The sequence below is a fragment of the Acipenser ruthenus genome, chromosome 28 (assembly GCF_902713425.1).
Source record: "Acipenser ruthenus chromosome 28, fAciRut3.2 maternal haplotype, whole genome shotgun sequence".
NCBI lineage: Eukaryota > Metazoa > Chordata > Actinopteri > Acipenseriformes > Acipenseridae > Acipenser > Acipenser ruthenus.
In genome coordinates this window covers 23,769,689-23,790,192 of record NC_081216.1, presented here as the reverse complement: position 1 = coordinate 23,790,192, position 20,504 = coordinate 23,769,689, and the positions used below count along the sequence as shown (strand labels likewise).

General features: G+C 40.0%; 1 protein-coding gene across 11 annotated transcripts in view; it reads right to left on the bottom strand.

Annotated features, from left to right (window-relative positions):
* The window catches only part of LOC117434449 (diacylglycerol kinase zeta-like), a 127,981-nt gene that overhangs the window by 18,366 nt on the left and 89,111 nt on the right, over positions 1-20,504 (bottom strand). For 10 of the 11 annotated variants that reach the window (XM_034057002.3, XM_034057004.3, XM_034057005.3 and 7 more), the window contains 14 exons: positions 19,909-20,022; positions 19,280-19,420; positions 18,114-18,192; positions 17,583-17,638; positions 17,411-17,473; positions 16,745-16,818; positions 15,789-15,900; positions 15,144-15,343; positions 12,970-13,070; positions 8,110-8,189; positions 6,226-6,295; positions 2,444-2,484; positions 2,154-2,353; positions 425-523 (listed from right to left, as the gene is read on the bottom strand). In XM_034057002.3, coding sequence (XP_033912893.3) covers positions 425-523; positions 2,154-2,353; positions 2,444-2,484; positions 6,226-6,295; positions 8,110-8,189; positions 12,970-13,070; positions 15,144-15,343; positions 15,789-15,900; positions 16,745-16,818; positions 17,411-17,473; positions 17,583-17,638; positions 18,114-18,192; positions 19,280-19,420; positions 19,909-20,022 — 1,430 coding nt within the window. The remainder of the gene's footprint in view (positions 1-424; positions 524-2,153; positions 2,354-2,443; positions 2,485-6,225; positions 6,296-8,109; positions 8,190-12,969; positions 13,071-15,143; positions 15,344-15,788; positions 15,901-16,744; positions 16,819-17,410; positions 17,474-17,582; positions 17,639-18,113; positions 18,193-19,279; positions 19,421-19,908; positions 20,023-20,504) is intronic. The other variant, XM_059003330.1, reaches the window with a different exon arrangement.

The window sequence follows — 20,504 nt, the reverse complement described above, 5'->3', positions numbered from 1 at the left end:
TGGAAACTGCCTCTTCCCTGCCTGCCCTGCTGCCTCCACATCCTTTTCATTCCTGATTTCATCAGTGCAACTCTCAGCTCAAAGCCCTGCTGTTTTCAGTTTCCATGCTCGGTCTTTGATTATCATTTTTTTTTTTTTTCCTTTTCTCCTCATCTCATACAGACCTGTTTTGCAATTCAAATCACTATAATCTCGGCTATAAATACAGAAACTAATGATTGTAATTATTGGTTCGGGGAGAGAGCTGTCTGTTTTGTTTTTTCCACTCACCGGTTTTAAGGGTGTAAGACTTTCCACATATGCTCAAGCAGGTGAGATGATTCTGAAGGTAGTGTTTTCAGAAATAAATAAGTGTGATTGGGCAGACAGGTGTGGAGTAAGAAGAGGTGGTTGCAGAGACACAAGGGAGAGCAGAGACAAGTACCTCTTTTTGACAGGAAAGGGGAAGCCAGAGTGAGAGGAGAAGAGAGACTTCTTCTGGCGCCGAGCCAAGGCCTCGCTGTCCGAGTGCGGGCTGGTCGGGCTGGCGAGGGTGGGGGGAGAGGTGTTGGAGGAGGGAGGGAAGGAGGGAGAAAGAAAAGAAAAGAAGAGAGAACAGAAGAAAGTCAGGAAGGAAAAAAAAGACAACCTGCAACAGAAATTACTAAGACAGAATCGTGTGATGGCTTGATTGGGACATTTCTCTGCTTTAAACATTGTTAACCTTGTCATCGGCTCGCAAGTTTGTCAAATGTGTGCAGTTGAACTTTTCAGGTTTTAATACGGTTTTGTGACACTGAAAATGACTGATTCCAACTGTCAGATTCTATAGTAATTATAACAAATAGAATGGTCGGCACCCATCGCATTTGCAGCAGATATTGATGTTCACCCTGGGAGAAATTGAGGTTACATATCTTTGTCCCGGGTTCATTTGAGCTCCCTGCCCTTTTACCTCCCTTATATCTGTTCTCTTTCTGTATTTCAATAACACTGAAAAAGGAACAGCTTTCAACTTGTCTATAGAACCATCAGCAACATAAAAGAAAGTAAATACGAAACCCCTAATGAGTCTAATCTTGCAACGTCAAGCAAAACAGGAAAGAGTCTTCCTTATCTGCTCTGATAACAGGACGCAAGTGGAGGTGTTAGCTGCACATAACAGAGAAACTGGGCTGCCTATCTGCAATTTGCCCAGCAGAGTGCCAGTATCTTGCACGTAACCCCTCTAGCTCCCATTTATTAGTTCACAAACCTATACTGTCAGAGAGGATTAAAAATAAAAGCTGGTAATCAGACCAAAAAAAAAAAAAAAAGATTAAAATTTTAGTCCTGAGTTTCTGAGAAGTGATGGCTGTCAGTGGGGGCAAATCTCTGAAACAGGGTGAAGAGAGTTGACAGAAGGTATTTGCAGGAATGCAGACACAAACTACAATGTAAGACTTGCAGGGTTTTAGAACAGATGAGCTAATTGATTCTGACAAGGGGAGGAGGCGGCATTGCTCCGCTGCCTTAACCAACCAGGGGCTCCAGTCACCCCCCCCACCCCCCCCTCCCCAACACCGCCTGGTAGGTCACATGCAAACTGACAGAAGAATGTTTTTTTTTTTTTTTTTTTGTATTTCAGCATTCTTTGGTTCTGAATGTTCTGTCTGGAAACATGAGATCGAGACAGTAGCTGTTTGAACCTATCTATTCACAGACCAGGTATAATTCTGCATCTGTCTTGTTAGATGTGTCAGGCATAGGGTTGCCAACTGTCCAGTTTTCTAGTACACAGAAAACCGGACACGTATTGTCTGTTAACACTCAGTGCCAACGTCACCTAAAGATGACCACAGGCTCTGTGCCAGTGGTGCACATTTGTGACAGACTGCTGTGCCTTTAATCGTCAATTGCTGTTGCTAAAACAACAAACGAGCTGGACAAATAGATGTCACCAAGATGAGCAGCTCAATTTCAGCTTTTGATAAAAAAAAAACTGAAAATTGGCAACCCTAGTCAGGCAGCTAATAGAGACTATTACCTCTGTCTGTAGCTACAAGTTATTGCTGCTAGGAACCACTGTATTTTTTAAACTTTAACACAATAGGTTGAAATAAAGCATGTGTAAAGTTAAAATACGACAGGATATTGAGTTTTGATCTCTGAATATTATTGCTGTGAGCTCTTACCTTGGGACGGGGGAGGAGGGCGGAGATGAAGAGGATGATGGGAAGGCGAACTGCTGTGCCCCAGGGCCAGAGAACTGCCCTGAAGAATCAACCAGGTCTGGCATTCCCGGAGACGTGCCAACGGTCTCTGTGATGACCAGCTCCGGGTCCAGGATAAACAGCTCATCCTGAGAGATCTCTGTAACGTAGTTTAAATGTTCCTGGAACAACCAAAAACAGCACACAACTTTGTAAACAATAACAGATATAGGTGAGAATGCAGAAATGACATTACTATCAAAAGCACTCACCTGTGCACGGTCTATTCGATAAAACCGATCCGCTGTGGTGGCTACAAAAAGAAAGAAGAAAAGGAGTTTAAAAGTACTGTGTTGCATCGCTTTCCTTTATCATAGCTTCCAAATGCATGGATTCAGGAGTAGATCAGTGGCATTGGTTTCTAATGTGTAACAGCATATTCAGTGCATAGTGGAAGATCTGTACGCTTTCTCGATGGGCAGCAGTAGGGAAGATTGTAACTGTTGAGTTAATACAGAACACATTGCCTACTTTATTTTCAACGCAAGGAACAGCTAACAAAATGTAGCCCATATCATCACCTAATTGCAAAGGCTTAGTCATACTGTGTGGATTATTATGAAAATTCTGCTTAATGTGACAAAAAGACAACATCAAATGAAACATGATAAGGCAGAATATTTGTTAATTGGTATTTGGCATCTGGAAGACATTAGCAGGTGGTATTTGATATTAGTCATCACTGCACAGTGCTGCAAGTCATATACCATATCTGGACTTGGTCCCCAACGCAATTAAAACGGCAGTATATTGTATTAAGTTTTGCCTGATTAATATATTGCACAGGCTTGATTGTTACTGAGCCTTAGGATGTAAAACAAGGCTTACTTTTGTTTGATATTTTTCAGACCAGCTACAGTATTTCCTAACTCAAGAAATGGTAATATGCTTTGGTAACATTCCTGCTTAATAAACGCAATGACAGAAATTCCAAGATACTTGTTTTAGATTTCTATCTTAATAAAACTATTCTGACCTATTGATCCATTAACTCTGAATCAAACTAGGAGCAAAAGCCAGTTCTCAATCTAAAATTATATATATTATATAAATAAAAAATAAAAAAAGGAATGCCAATACAACATGGGGAATGTTTTACAAAATGACAGTGTGTATTCTAATGAATATATAATCTAAACTATTTTCTATACCTACACAAAGAGTGTGTCGCCTCTCACTACCCCTCAATGCAAGTGCTGTAAAAATCTCAATCTGTGTGCTGCCGTGTTCAGAACAGAGCGCAGGTGTACAGTTTTGGAAAGTAAACAGGCTGCCCTGGTTTACATTGCGGATTTCAGTGAACACAAATTGCCTAATGTTGATAGATATATGACGAAAGGAGAGGAGAGTGTTATTTTTAGTTGATCAAACTAGTGACCCCTGTATCTAACAAACATACACAGGTGCTGAACAGTACAAAACCCACCACACCAGCTTAGGCTGGGAACATGATTCATGGGAGCTAGTTCTTCATATATAGTTTAAGGTAAAAATAAAACTTATTTTAAATGCTTTATTTTCTAACTAAATTTGTTTTTGTTTTTTAAATTACATTAAAACACGCTGTGCAAACCTGTCTTCACTTAAATAACTGGTAAATAAATATATAAATATATTACTTCCCACCACATAAAACATATTTATAGCCCAAAGGAAAATCTTACCCTGACAAATGGGAAATGGCACCAAGAAAAGACTTTCAACTTCAATTTGTTTACTGACATTTAAAAAGCAAATGTTGGAAAAGCGCTTGCTTAGTGTATACATGCTGCAGATGAAAACAATTAGGCTCTCTTTCATTTCTGCAAAAAACATCGTCCTTCAGGGACCAGAGCCACGTTTTCCACTCAGCGATGGTCAAAGCTTCCGACAGATCTGAGGGATCTGGGGATGCATTTCAATTGAACCCCCTCCCCCCCAGTTATTTTTAATTGCTTGCTGTTTTAACTCTGAAGATTAATTTCTTCCAATGAAATGACTTCCATGTTGCCCACAGGATGTAGAACTGTGCAGATATGTCCATTGCAGCCAGGCAACATTCACTACACTGACTGTGCCATGATCTCATTCAGCCTGAACAACACATTGTGGTACATTTGAATGCCAACTCATCGCTGCAACCCACTTATCCATTAGGAGGACTAAAGATCAACAGGCGACCTCCGTCAACAGGCGACCACTCTCAAGCCACACCTCTTTTCACCTGCCGTACCTCAGCTAACTAATGTTGCCATGGTATTAAACCCTGGAGGCGAGGCCTAGCCTGGCTGATCTCTGCCGGTCTTCCTCGGGCGCTCCACCAGTAGGGGGCGCTGGAGAATGATGTTTACAATCCCCAGACGAGTTACCTACCCAACCCACGAGTAAGACTCGATCCATGAAAATTCTGGTGCATCTTCCACAAGCTGCATAGCCATACAATCCCTACAGGCCAGGCAATTCACATTGGAAGTTAGCCTGCTGAGTGCTGTACATCCACTCCTTTCCTTTTCTGTGCTGTGCACTTGTGTCAAAGTGCCACTACACATTCCAGACACATATGGCAGCTAAAAACACATTTAATCCCGTATTTCACGGGATTAAATTGCAATCCCTCATCAATGGGGACCCTTTCAATAATCTCAATGAGATACATATCTGGGAACGTTAGCCCGAGAGGAACGTCTCTCTGGATATGTCCGGCTGTATGTTTCAGGTTAGACCAGTAAGCACTGGCAGCAGCAAGGCACTCACATCAGGCATTTAGAGAACAGAGCATTCATTTCTCCTCCACATGTCAGTGTCACGAGTTTAAAGGTGATAAATGAAGCACTGTATTATTAGTGTGTGTGTGTGGGGGGGGGGGGGGGGTAAATGAAACACATCATTATAAATATGTGTTCCATTTCTTAGATCTTGCCAGCTGGAATTTTCAGCAGGGTTGGTCACACAAGCTTCCAAAGGCTTTCAAAACACGTCATGCTGCTTCCATGGAAGTTCTAGAAAGCAATGCTGGTTATTGTCCCCTCCAGCAGGAAAGGAGTCTGGCATGAAGCGGAAATCCAGACAAAAAACAAAACACAACGAGAACCCCATGTCCTCACCATGCTGCTGAACATTGATCACTATGATTAAAACTGTTATTGCAGAAACTGAATGGAGTTTCTAACATATTATTTAAAAAGAAAACACACACACACAAAGTACAGTTGAAGAGAAAGAGAAACTGCAATGAATTCTGGGTCCACCAATATATTATCTGGGTCCAATATAATATTTTTGCAAGTCTTCGAACCCTAGCTTTTTTTGTATGCCCTCAGACCATGAAATGTTCTATCTAGATCTATAATAATTCTAAGACGATTTTTAAATTCAGCTAAACATAATTTCTTTAGCCTGAGGCCCCTATATGGAGAGGGCAGCTGACAAAGCATTGCCTGAATTTCATACATTTCATGTTTTATTTTTACATATATTACAACTCATGAAAGAAAACACATAAAACCAGAAATGCTGTAGCTTTAACATGACCCCAAAGTCCCTTTACTCTATTTGTTGAATGCCTAAACATTGTTTTAATACAGTGCTATATTGCAACGTCTTAATCCTTCTTGGAATTTCTAACTGACCTGATAGATGACCTTAAAAGAACTCCACGGTGTGTATTTTTGTAAGGTTTAAAATCCATGAATTTTAATAAAGTGCATGATAGCCTCATATTAGGACTAGGAGATAGTGTGTTACCTTTGTTGCATGATGACCTCATTGGAGGAAGCAATTTGTTCCCACATATAAAAGCAGTGGAAAATATATTTGTGTGTCTGAAACTATTTTTTTTTTTTTTTAGCTATTATCAATAATTCAAAAAAACCAAAACATCCTCAGCTGCATGAATTTTCATTAACACACACACACACGCACACATTGAGAGACGCACACACACACTGAGAGAGACACACACACACACACACACACACACACTGTTAGAAAGGCTTTCCCACCAATCAGTACTCACAGTCCAGGAAACACCATTTTGGAGACAGTTTCTGAGAGGACAGAGTCTTTGATTTTGAACCGTCGCCCTCCTGCAAAGCACAAGAACAAAGCAAGCAGGTCAACGGCAGCATCCCTTTTGACTACGCAGAGATCACACAGACTTAATCCCTTTTACAATCAGCCAGAAGCACATCAAAACCTATTTACAAAAAAATCGCAATTACACATTAAACAACATCGACCTCATTTCCCAGTTGAATTACCAAGATCATTAATTCATGTTTAACTCCACTCTGAACATGTACTGGTCACCTTTTGTGTCCCACGTAGGCATATTTCGGTAAATTATTTTTAGGGTCTTTTGAAGTTAATATTCACTTTGTATCCTCTCTAAAGCCTTTCAATGTGCTCCAAGATTCCTAATCCTGCACAGTTGTTCAGCATGGGGGGCAGCACAGGCCATGCCTATAGATTTCCTCTCAACCTTGTTACCCTGGATTCATTTCTTTGAATCATTCTCTTTTCGAGTGTCACCACTAGATAATCACAATCCCCCCCCTGTTTTAAACCATGTGCCAATTCAACCGAATCGTCTGTGAGCCAGATCAAGTTGCAGACTAGCACTTGAGGTGCTATCTGCGTACAGGGTTCTTAGAAAGAAAAGGCGATTTAGGGTACATTAAATCTTAAAATGACAGTTCTATGAAGTAAGCAATCATGCATGGACATCACACAGGGGAACCGTTACTGCATGCACATTTATACTTCACAAAAATCACAAGAACCAGTCCGTGCTCGCCTCACTAATCCTATCAGCTCATGCATTTCACAGCACAGTATACTCAAGGTACATGCATTCAAGGGAACAAGACAAAAATCTCTTTGCAGGTCTTTACGTTCTAGCGTCAGGTAAAGCAGTCTAAACTTGGGGAGGTTTAACTGGATTTCAGCCGGAATCGCATGAATGTCTGTCCAAGCTCAGCCAAGGTATGACTGCACAGGTATGATGGATGTAAAAACAGGCAGAGGGATTTAGTATGGAATTGCAAAGGCTGCCACTTCAGTTCACCTTAAATATTCTTGACAATAAGATAAGCTTACCGTTGTTGCACTAAAACACGAAATGTGAGAATGAAATCGGATTAATAAATTGCTGGGGAATGTGTGGAGCAAGCATTCTTGGTGATGTATATTTCTACAGCTCTGTTACCCAAGACCTATCCTGGATCAAGAGAATTTCTTTCTTTTTTTCTGGCTTGTTCCTTGCACTAATGCCCACAAGTACAAACCTGCAGGACAAGGCGCTGGAAAGAGGGGTGAAATGAGACGAAATCCTGTGGGAAAAACACTTGGTTTAAGAGAACCACATACAAGACCTTCAGAGGTGGATTTAAATAGACTATGAGTGGGTTTCCATGCATTTCTAGACACAAACTATATATACTCTATGTTACATGCATACCACCATCATAAGGAAGCTTATTGGGCTGTATGCCAGTAAGGCTAGTCAGGATAAACTATATCTGAAAAAGTGTACTTTCAATTTGACATACAAAGACAAAAACAGTAGAAGGATTGGAATGAGAAAACAATATAATAATCAGATTGCAGAGGTACAGACAGTACAGACAGGGTCCCTTAATTGTGCACAGATTTCATGCACTATTTAATGTATACATAAAAAAATAATAATATCAAAAAATAAAAAAAATAAATATGAAGGCATTGTGGCAACAATCCAGGCTTGTTTTTACATTCGAGGGCCAGCAAATGGTACCAGCTCAGCTCAAACTGCACCGACAGGGCCTGCAGAGGCACGTCACGAAAGGGAAAGTTGATCTTGTTTGTCTAACATCAGGACTCAAAGATACTGTACTTCAGGAAAGGGCACCGTTCTTCTTACCTCCTGTAACCTCTCGATGTGGGATCGGCACATCTCCAAATCACTGTCTCCCGGGATGACGATAATACCCACTGGGATTGCTGCAAATCAACGTTATACATACCTTTATTACATAGTTTATTTTCTTTTTTAAAAAGCCTTAAAAAATATATTTTACTACAGAAGGCTCGGATAGATCCATGGCTTCCTTTCCCCACAGGGTAAAGAGTTTCTACAGCCATGTCATAAATGCCAATGTCAGATTGCCACTAGGATGCAGACTATATGTGGGAAATTTTATGGGGGCTAAAACTTTTAAACCAAAAAATATACACAAAAAGAAGAAACTTTAGGAGAGGGAGTCCTTCAAAACCATGGCAGTCTGTTACCAAACACAATTTTCAAAGTGTAGATTCTGGTCCTGAAATGGTTAAACATCCTGGGGTTGGTCCGCCCCCATCCCCCACCTCCTCCCAAAAAAAAAAAAAAAAAAAAAAAAAAAAAAAGGTGGTCACAGAAATCTGGAGTAATACACACAATTTTCAGTACATCCATAAAGAGCATAAACTTCAGTTATTTTGCCTACAGAAGAATGCGTGCGCTTCTTAAACTGTCTCCGTGTCCACAACTTTATCAGTAATGCCTATCTGAATATTATTGAAAAATAACGAATCGATATCCTGTGAACTGTACAAGTTCCCAGAAAGAAATCAAAATGGTGCATATTCAATTTCCGTTGGGAAGTAAAAGGTTAATTGCGTTGTGCAATCATAGTCTGCGTTCTCCAGAAATAGGTTTTATAAGACAGCCATAAACTATTGTTATAAAAGTACAGCATCTCCACCACAGAAGCCATGCACCTTGGATGTTTTTGTCTAACTTTGTTTTCCTAATTTAAAAAAATAAAAATGATTTGTGTTTATGAGCTTAGAGAACAGACAACGGTAAGAGTTGGACTCTGAAGACAGACTTAGTAAAAAATTAAGGGACAGACATTGGGACTGGCTTGGTAAAGTCTCTCAGTACCACTGGAGAGTAGAATGCCATTGGCTGTCTGTGACCTCAGAACCCAGCAGGCAATGTTGCTTAGCAACATACAAGTGTACCAAATAGCCTGTCTCAGTATCACTGCACTTTCATTTGAAGATGAGCCTTGACAAAAACACCTCAGATGGTTGTAAGTACAAACTGCTTTAAGGGACGCTTTTCATAATATTGGTGCCTATCAAACATGTAGCCTTGGTTCATGCCAAGCTAAATTTTCAAACACAAATGGAGCTTCACTTCAGTATCATAGTGAACCAAACTGGAAAACCAAACTGATTCTGTTCAATCTATTGAGTAAGTAAAATATGCAGGATCTCTTCGAACTGCCTGCTGGTATGAGCAGAACAATGGCCTCCAGGGATCCACATTAACAGGAGTCTCGTTGCCAGCGGCACCCTGTATTTCAGTACAGATTGCCTGGCTATCACTAGGCCTTAGAGAGACTTGAATGAAAGCAAAAGTTCACACATAATTCATTCTGGCTTTGGGGTCAGATGAACAATTTCCAGATTTTCAAGCACTTTATTTTCTGAATGCAGAGCAACAGTTTCTGTTCTGTGTATGCCAACGTTCTGTTTCATTTGATTTCCCTTGCGTCAACTTGGCAGCTATTTTATTTTAATGTATCTTATGTATTTGTATATGAAGTTGCCAGACTACTAATAATTTGTAGAGAAGTGGAATAATAAATGTCAGTGAGCTGTGGCTGTTTTTTTAAAGCTGCTTTTTTACAAAGCAGTAATGGATACTGCATTTTTATAAACAGCCACGCAATTACCTGAAATGCTCCCGTCATAAACAACAGAACTGCCAACATTAGGACACAGAATTTCTACCTCCTATTATCAATAAATGCATTAATACAAGCTCATTTTTTCTAACAAACTGAAGGAAAGAAAGCCTGGCAGAGCCAGCAGAGAAAAGCCAATTGTTTGACAGGTATCATGCACTAATCATCTATTTGGAAGGCAGATGGATATGAAGCAGTGTCTAATTTTAGCAGTCACTTTCTCAGGGGGGAGTGTCTGAATACTAATTTGCAGTCTGAAATGTCAGATCCCATTATCTAAACTGTATCCAGAGGAAGAAAGGGAGAAAAGCCAAGAGTCACAATGCACAACAAGACATCGCTACAAAACAAACAAACAAAAAAACACTATTGGTATTCCAAATGAATATAATACGGAAAAAACATGCTTTTTAAAATAAACAACTACTTTGTATACTGAACCAACTTTATGAATAACAAGCCTAATTATTATTTGATTTTATTTTTTATAAAAGATGCAGGCTATACATTTCAAAATCACAGCATTGATATTATGCGTTGATAGCTTCTGTTATTCCACTGCTAACAGTTGTTGGTATGTAAAAAAAAGTGCCTCTTACTTTTCTCCAAATCAGAAGGCTAAGTAATAGGATTTTAAGCAAAAATGGCAACACATACAAAGTGATGGCAGCACTGCTCACTTAGCCTGGAATTTCAATGATGTTTCTACAGTAAATAAAAAAAAAAAAACGTAAACTCTATACAAAATGTGGAGAAATCTAATATACTAAAAAGAACCAACTAACATTTGAGGGTATGGGGGGGGGGGTACATTGTGTAAACACCCTATTAAAAGTAGATTTTACTAACAATCTTGAATGCGACTTCTTGCTGTTGCCGACACCTAGTGGATACCTTTAAAACAGCAGTGATCTTGTCAAGAGAATATAGTTGCAGAACGAAGGCTCCCACAGCATAGCACTCGCAGGGAGCTCACACAGGGTAGTGCTGCGTGTTCATTCACCCTCGCCGCTACCACGTGACGATAAACAGGGTATGGGAGGAGGAGAACACTGACCATAGTGATTACCCTGTGAGAATTAATTGCCGATCCACAGCCAATACCCCACGAACCTTAGGTTTAGGTTATTGTTATGAAATAAACGTAAATTCATCACGCAGCACTACCCTATGTGAGCTACCCTGCGAGAGCTACCCTGCGAGAGCTACGCTGTGGGAGCCTTCATTCTGCAGCAATACCCCTCTCCATCTTGTTGCAAATGAAAGCAGCTGTGAACTCAAGGAAAGTGTATTCAAAATTGTGCAGATATCTGCTATACACTGTATTTAATCACTGGCTTAAGACTGCATAGATGCCACTATACTGTAAATGCTGACTTGACAAGCATAAACAGACTACTGTACAGGCATGTTAAGAAGGCAATACATATAAAAGGCTATAGTTGATTTATTTGATGTTTATTAATGCAATGATTAACAGTGAAATAAGATCTGACACAGGATAAATCTCACAAGATAACACGATAGCAATGTTATCAAGACATATTAACCTGCTAACTAAACTGAACCAGCGTCCTCATCTGTGGTTTATTGACTCACTGGCCAATGCATTAGTTTCTGAAGACTTTTCATTGCACAGTATTGACCAGCCTCAGTCAATAAACCTCAGAGTGCATTCTGGCTCTCTAATGTATACCAGATTAATCAATTTAAGCACCACACCACTTGAAGAAGCATGGGCAATTACCAAGCACAATGGAATGATTTTGTAATAAACTAACGCCAATGTCAAAATGGGCTCTGCTTTACATTATGGTTTGTAAATCACTTTATTGAGCTCTGCTAGAGAAGGACCATAGGGTTTAACAAATGCCTTACCCCATCTACATTTCGCTTATTTGTCATGGACTGCAGACTGGTTTGTATAAAAACCATTGATTAATTCAGTTTTCCAATAATGCCAAAAATAGATCAGGCTTCATAGCCACAAGTCAGTTTGCCTACTGAAGGAATGAGTTAGAAAAGCACTTGATCATCACTACTGTGCTTTTTCTATACCGTGTGTTGGCTAACTTTTCTAGACGCTGCATTTATTTTTGTATTTATTTTTGACTCTCTGCACTTGCATTTGATGAATGTTTAGTGATTTACAGCACAGCTGGTGGCATTATCAGTAATCTCAAAGTAGCATGGGCCCGAATCATTAAGTGTTTGCTTAAATGGAAATAAATTAATAAATAAACGAGCTTCTATATTCAACGTATCAGTTGTTACTTGTTATCTCTGTAACAGTGAAACTTTGCATGGTAAATGCTTAGTGCAATCTCCCCAGTCCCGTGTCAGAAATACAACTCAAAAGGGGATATTCGTAACCTCTTACTGCAAAAGCAGTAGCAGCTAGAGCGTGTCTCTCTGGCTGGCTATAAACAAGCAGCTTTCAGGGGAGGTACTGCTGGGGTCACATGGTGATAATGTAAACAAACCGAGCAGTGAACACTTCTACATGTCGAAACAGAAGTGATGGCACGCTAAACTGAACCGCTGGCGGAATCGGACTTTAAAACCAAATCGAATGCCCTTTAAAAACATAAAACAAACAGACACTGACCTACACTGTTCTGGTTCTTTTAGCGAACCGATGGACCAGAACTCTAAAAGCTGGGACACAGATGGAAAGTCTCAAAGCTGCAAGTATCAATTAGTGACGATTTAGAGCAGTCTTCTCATTATGCACTTTCATGTACAGCAGGCCTGGCCAGCATTGCTAGTACACATCCTGCATGATAATTGAACAGCTGTTTGGATGGAGTAGTTTTTGAACACAGCAGTGTGAGCCAGACTCCAAGCCTAGAAGGGACACTGAAGGTGCAGCAGCAGAGGTAGCAGCTAAGCACCATATAAAATCAACCTTTTCAGTAATCATCCGTCTCTCCCTCCCTATTTATTTATTCTATAATCAATAAGTCAAAAGCTGGATTCTTTCGGGAAACCAAATCAGCAGCTGTGAATAATAGAAAGGAACATGTTATAATATGTATACTTACAGGCCTCTTTGAGTTTCTCTTTGTCGTAATGCAAGGCTTCGTAGTCATGCATGCTGATCCGATTCACTCGGATCCGTAACCTCTCTGGGACTGGCTGCTGGCTGCAGGGACAGACACCAGGATCACAGTGAGACACACGGGAAGAATTTGAAGGCACTGCTCCATTTTACAGGAAATGGCTAAGCATGGGTAATGGTTGCAATTTAACCAGCATGGCACCCTCTCCATTGAATACTTCATGCTGTTTACAATTCTGGAACAATTAGATCTGTGAACATAATTGTATGCAGCAATTGTATTTAGTCTCCCAGCATTGTTAAATCACCTGTCCTTATCTCACATAATCTATTCTCTTTACTGGTGTACTGCACAAAGAAAACCAAGTAAGTGCAGCAAACTATATTAACAATCTGGTGAACAATGCATGAGCTAAATCTAGACATAACGTATCTATCTTCAGAAAAAATACACACTTATCAGCATGAATAAGCTTCACTAAGATATAGATTACAAACCACGGGCATGAAACAGAACAGCCGTAATCACCGACAGCACAAATAAGTAGCAAAGCATGTACTGAGATGTAGCGGGCCAGTCAACGTGTAAATTGAGGATTTTTTTTTTTTCACTTGTTAAAGAGCTTTCCTTCCTGACCTTTAAGAAGACGGTCTTACAGAAGTAGTTTTTCACACTCAGATGTGCAATTGCAATTTGAACTTCTCCAGTCGCACGCGCTAATCAGGAACGACGTGCACAAGTTACAGTGCTTTGATTCTTTCCATGGTAGCCATTTAAAAGTTGTGGGGAATTGAAGTTGCTTTCATTCTTACTGTTAGCATGCGTTTAAAGTGTGGCAGGAAAGAGTTCATGAAATGATTGCAAGTACAAAACTAGGATTGAGATGCAGATGTGCTGCTGTTATGTGGGCAGTGTCTGCGGCTATCAGGGAAGGAATGCTTTATTGCCTGGGAAAGGGGAAATAAAATGAGCAGAACTGACCTCAACCACACATGGTGCAAGCAGGAGTTGTCTGGTCAAAATGTTGCCGACAGAGATAAGCCAGAAATTAGCTTTGTACGTAAAGGGGTGTAGAGACGGTATAAAACAGCAGGCACTTGAGAGGTGTCTTTGAGAAGCATACCAGTGTCCACTCCTGGCGACTGACCATCCCTGTGCCGTCTCCCAGAAAATTAAGTAACTGATCACTGCTTAATTTGTTTATAACTAGGTGCTACATTATTGTGTCTAATACTAATGTTTAAGCAATATGTGTGAAACACTTGATTATTGGAATCAATGAAGGAAACTTGTTAAATTCTGCTTAAATCCTTGTTGCGTTTGCCTCTTCACACACAAATACATATATAATTACCAAGCATTCCGTTTTCCAGATTTTACTGGGACAAAGCCTATTTAGCCAGCTGCAATACTTTATACAGTATCTGAAGAGAGACACAAGTTTACTTCCTGTGTATCAGGTATTATTATTTGTTTATTTAGCAGACGCCTTTATCCAAGGCGATTTACAGAGACTAATCTCTAATTAGCTTAATTAAACACAGAGAGCATCTATTATTAAAACATCACTCTTCTGTCCTACAGCCATCTTGCTCTATTCCGGCTATAGACGCTAAGCACAGTAGAAATGACAACAACCCTCAACTGGTTCACAAGGCTATCTTGGTTGATTTCCCCCCCATTAAAATTAGGCGAGCCATTATTACGAGGAGATTATCATGTAATTACTTGCTCGTTAATTTTCGGTAATTGTCAGTAATTTGCTTTCGCTCTGACAAAAACCTGCTAATTTTACTTTCCCATATAAAAGAGCTCAAAAAGGGTTTTACTTAATCTGAACATTAAAAATCTAGTATCTTCTGGTTATGTGCTGTCCACTATAGGAATAGTGTAAACAGTTTTCCTTCCCCCCCACCCCCACCCCCACCCATTGCTTCAAACTCAAACACAGAATCCTCTTAGATTTTACGGCACCCCCAGCTATGAGGTAACTTGCACTAAAGTGTTATATGGGCGCTATCTTCATTAAAATACTTCTAGCTGCTCAGGATGCATGTATGTATCTAGATTGGAACAATTGTTTACATTTATCCACCAAATTTGCCATTAATGTAAAGCATTCAACACAGCTCTCTATTGCATGCAGTAACACTCACTCGTTGAGTAAGGGGATGGAGGTTCGTCTCTTGGTCTTCTGTACCATGTTGGCCTGGTTTCTTAGGGAGATGCGAATGATCGATGGGGACAGTTTGCAGGGCTCCCCATCCACCTGCATGGGTATGGACTTGTATGTGGTCAGGGTAACCTCTTGGCACTGATTCAGTCTCTCCCCATGACCTCCCACCTGCAAAGCAGCCTGAAAATAACGACAAGAAGAATTATTTAAAAACTTTAGACAGGGAAATCTCATGACACTTGGAGCCAGCATTTATAGCTTTTTTTTTTTTTTTTTTTTTTTTTTTTTTTTTTTAAAGTCAAATATAATTACATTTCTAATGTTACAAAACTGGTAGCAAACCAATTGCACACACTTTCCAGTCCCTAGATTAACTTGATGGGTTGCCAGTTTTTCTTTCATCCAAAAAGTATGAGACTGCACTTTGGCATAAAGACCTTGGTAAATGTGTCCCACAAGATATAGAAAGATACACGCCAAGGCAAAAGTACGAGCAGAATGTACGAGTCTTAAGACTACAATTTCCACAGTTCAGTCTTCTGAGACTCTGCAGCGCCTGGCAATTTTATTTAACCAAATTTCAAAGACTTCAACGGATGATAAATGGGGCTTTAAAATGGCCTACCAGAGATGTCATGGTGAAGCCAATAACTTCAATGCACCCGTCATCGAGTCGCTGAGGTTCAAAGTCATGGTGTTCACTGGGGTTACCCCAGGGCATTGTACCAGCACAATACCTATTACAGAGAAAAGCAAAACAGAGGTTATAATACAAGCAGTCCATTCAATTTATAATAGAACAGTAGCGCCTTCCTAGATCTGGGAACCTCAGTTTACTGTTTTTTTAATCAATGTAGGAAAGTTAATAAGTGGGTCTATAAGTCATTCCTGGGGAGAAAACCCAAGCTGGGTCAATATCAGTTAAACAGCTGTGGTGTTTAGAGCATTAAAATAGAATATATTTGGAATTGTTAATATATATGAGAGAGAGAGAGAGAGAGAGAGAGAGAGAGAGAGAGAGAGAGAGAGAGAGAGAGAGAGAGAGAGAGAGAGAGAGAGAGAGAGAGAAGAAAGAGAGAGAGAGATAGAGAGAGAGAGATCGATCATATTACATATATATATATATACCTATATATCTATATCTATATATATTCAGATTAGGTATTTGATCATGCCTCATCTAGTGATTGTTTTATGTGTTTGAAACTTCATCATCCAAAATCAGTAATAGCAATTTGAATACAAAAAGACACCTTGAAATGTTTTACACACAGCACATAACACAGAATCCTGAAATGGACGTTTGGTTTCTAATGCTGCTATCAGCATGCATTTCGTTATGATAGCTTGGTTTGTATAATAGGTCAGTGCGGACTGAGGTCAGAGAGTCTACTGTACAGTGTTTTAAAACATCAAACAAATAAAAAAAAAAATAAAGGTTGTAATAATTTGGAGCGCTACATTTGCTTTTATCAAGTGTTGCATTTGGAATTTGATGCTGCATATTATATGTTTAAAAAGCCTTCAGCGCCCCATCATTAGTTCTGCCTGGATAAGGCATGTCATTTAGGATGGTCTTACCTTGGAATGTTAAGAAACACTAAACACTGCAGTTTCAGATCCTGGATCTTTGATGTGAGATCTGTGCCATCACACTAACGAACCGAAAACAGAGCAGAGAAACACGAGTGAGTTAAACGGCTTTGAACTGCCTGTTAAAGGTGCTGCACATCACTCGAAGGACTCCTTTGAAGATACACGGGCCAATGAAGTGGCACTGCAGCGAGGTAAAGCCAGTTCCAAGCGCTGTGATACACTAAAGAAGAAGCAGACAGCTAAACACAGTGCTTGTTCTCTGCCAAAGAGTTTTCCCCCCGTTACGGTGAAACATGAGTAAAGCGTCAATTTACTAGAGGTTAACTTTATCGGTTTTACATGGCCTCTGTCGCAGTCGGATAGAAAGGAAGTGAGCTTATTTTCGGTCCCTCCCCTGATATTTACCCCGAAAAGCCTTAATTATTTACCCTGATTTCCTGAAAATGAAATATAAGGGATGTGGCTGGGAGGGGTCAGAGACAAACCTGAAGAAGTTCTTTAAAAAGAAGCTTGACCCGATTCAAACCCCAACTTTGGTAGAATTTCTATTCTTTCCAGGTTTAACCCTGTGTGTTAAATAGCTTGGTATTGGTGTAGTTAAGACGTTAAGATTTCATCGAAGCTGGCCTTGGTTTGTGTTTTAATACTCACCACCACTTTGATGTGCTTCGCTAAATCTTTGGAGCTACCCATCAGGAAATCTGAAAGCGCAGTCTGAGAAAAAAAAAAAAAAAAAAACAGCAGAAATACAATCTGTTATATAGCATTCTTGAATCTGCTGCAATATGTGCTTTTGATCATAGCTTTGAGAAGACAAACTCACCCCAGCGTAAAACATTTTATTTCTAAACCGGCTGTTAAATTTCTCAGGATTGGCTTCTAGAAGGAAATGAAAAGCAACATTTCAGATTGCATCACACAACTAAAACTCGGTATTTCTCTAATCCGGTCAGTGCATACCTGCACACGTACAGATATGCAGCACTCAGTTACACAGAGCAGAACGCACCTCTGGGGATGCTGAGAATGCCATCCAAAAGGATCTTCCACCAGGAAATGTAAAAAAAGAATTACATTGGCATGGCAATGCACTATATTCAGTGCTGGTCCACATAATGTACAAAGAAGCCGATTACTTATTACTGGAGCAGAAGACTGCAAACCCCATCAAATAGTAAGGGATACGTAAAAACAAAACAAGGACATCAGGTCAGCATGCAGCTACCGACACCAACAATGAGGTACAGAACCCACAAGCAGGTGAGAAGCTGAAGCATGTGTGGAAGCTGCTGTAAATCAAGGCCAGTGAATGGAGCGATCAGTCGAAGAGTAAAAGTTTTATAGAGTACAGTACCCCTGGATTCGTGAAACTCCAAGGTGACATGAGCGTCAAAGCCAAGGCTGAAGTAGTTATTGAAGACATCCAGGGGAAGCTGGAAACAAACACAAAACAGAATGAAGACTGACCCCAAACTTTCTGAAATGTTCCAGAGATTTCTTCTAGGGTGTGAAATTTTACACCGTGACTAAACCCCTGCCATGAACCACATAATCTGTAAGCAAGTCTATTAAAAAAAACAATCTAAATGTAAATATCACTCTGGCAGCAGCAACATATGTTAACGGTTTGTCATTGGCTGCATTAGATAGATTTTTTTTTTCTGATGGCACTATGATAAGGAAGGGGGATGGAAGTTACATTTCACCTTCAGGCTGACAGAAACACCCTATTGTTTCTCTGTATGAACAGCCTCTGTGAGCTTCACAGAGTACATGAGGTGCAAATGTATTGAAAAGGTATAAATCATCAATATCGATAATGCATGTCCCATGCATTTAAATAAGTGGTCAATTAGCACATTTCTGCATCGCTAGTTCTTTTAAAACAAATGACATTCATTTATACCACATCACACCCTCCTGCCCTCTCCTACCACCTCCATCAAAAGCAGGGTATTAAACGAGGTGTACTCCAGTGCTGCAGACCCAGGGAGTCAACTGCATGTCAAAACCTGTGATATTTTCCCTTTCACCTTGCCTAATCAGCTCCAGCCCTTACCCTGCCACTGTAAAAATAGGAGCAGAAAACCTCATCATCTATTGCCAGAGAGGCTGTAATGGAATACTGTCAGACTGGGGATGGGGGGACAAGCACAGCCAATCCATCGGTCCCTGATTCCCAGAGAGACATTTCTGCTGCATTCATGTCTAAAATTATTATACAGAACTACGACAAATCATTAGGATTGGTTTTAACTGTTACCAGTTACCACAGTGGCAGAAGGCAACAATCACTCGGAACTTTGCATTGAAAAGCCCCATCTCACAACTCAAATATGAAGCATTTACTGCCATTAATCTATTGCCTGTTCAGATTTCAGTTTCAGTTGCGGACACCCTTTCAAATAAACAGACTTGTCTTTATCACTGAAGAATTCTACAGGTGTGCATTGACTAGCACATCAGGTATTGTTTGCTGAAGGGAAAGCCTCAGGGGGCTACAGTGGATTCTGGACTGACCTTGTCAATGCTAGCGTCGTCCTTGTCGTCTGGATTTGTCTCCAAGTTTGGCTCCACGATCAGGTTCCAGCGATCAAGCTGAACGACATTTCCGTCCTCCACATGGGAAAGGATCTTGGAAACGGGCTCGTCTGTATACCCCTGTGGCCAGAACACAATTAATCCATGGGCATTCTTTACACACAAAAAATAAAAGTTACTTTTTATATGTATTCTTAAAAAAAAAGTGAATCTTTAATAAAATAATTAAAATCTCAAAAATGAAACATTTCCATAAAATAATGAACAGATTTCAATTTTAATTTAAAAAAACGGTCTTATTTGGAGCTTTATGTTTTGAAAACTAAATTTTAACACTAAATTGCAGTTAAGCTTCTGCAGTTTCTGATATTTTCATTTAAAACGCACGTTTCAATCAATGCTTGTAATCAGATAAGTACACAGATTAGTACAGCTCCCTAGCATACTCCATGACTCCATAGCCTCCTATACCAGGTACAAGATCAATTGGATGTGAAAAGTTTCTGTAAGCTGGCATTTTGAAGAGGAGTGTGGCTCTTCAGCAGACAGGTGTGCTTCCAGATAACGACACCCTGATAATGGCAAAGCATTGGAAGGGCTGTACTCACCCCACCCCAGTTCAAAGTCCTGGCCAGGTCATTTCCAGTGCCCAGAGGAAGAACAGCTACAGCAGGCTGAGGATTTAACTGCAGCTGATCCAGAATAGAGAGGATCCACCCCACCTGCAAGACAAGATTGACGTTTAAATGGAGAAAGTCTTCTGAGAAGTGGGTCGCTGAAGGGTGGTTTAACAAAGAGGTCTCTCTTTAAAACCCACATGTGTTCTATTATCACCACAACTGCCACTGCCACCGCATGGCTGCTCGTCTTTGATGAAGCCATCCAATCTTTTTTTTTTTTTTCTTTGTGAGCAGCTAACTTCCCCAGGAACATTTCACAGCGACAAGGAAAAAAGAGTGTACACTCAAAGGCATGCATCGCACATCACATCTGTATTAAACTACCGGTATTTTATTTTGAGCTTATCAAGTTAAAGAACATATCTTCTTTGCTTTACTGAACATTTCTTTCCAAAACCATACACTTAGACAACAGTTCTAGCTGCATTGGCTTTTACAAATTTGTTGTATTAATTTAAATTTAAAAAGAAAAGTATTAAACAGTGCTGCTTCATCAATTACAATGCAAAAAAAACCTAAAAACT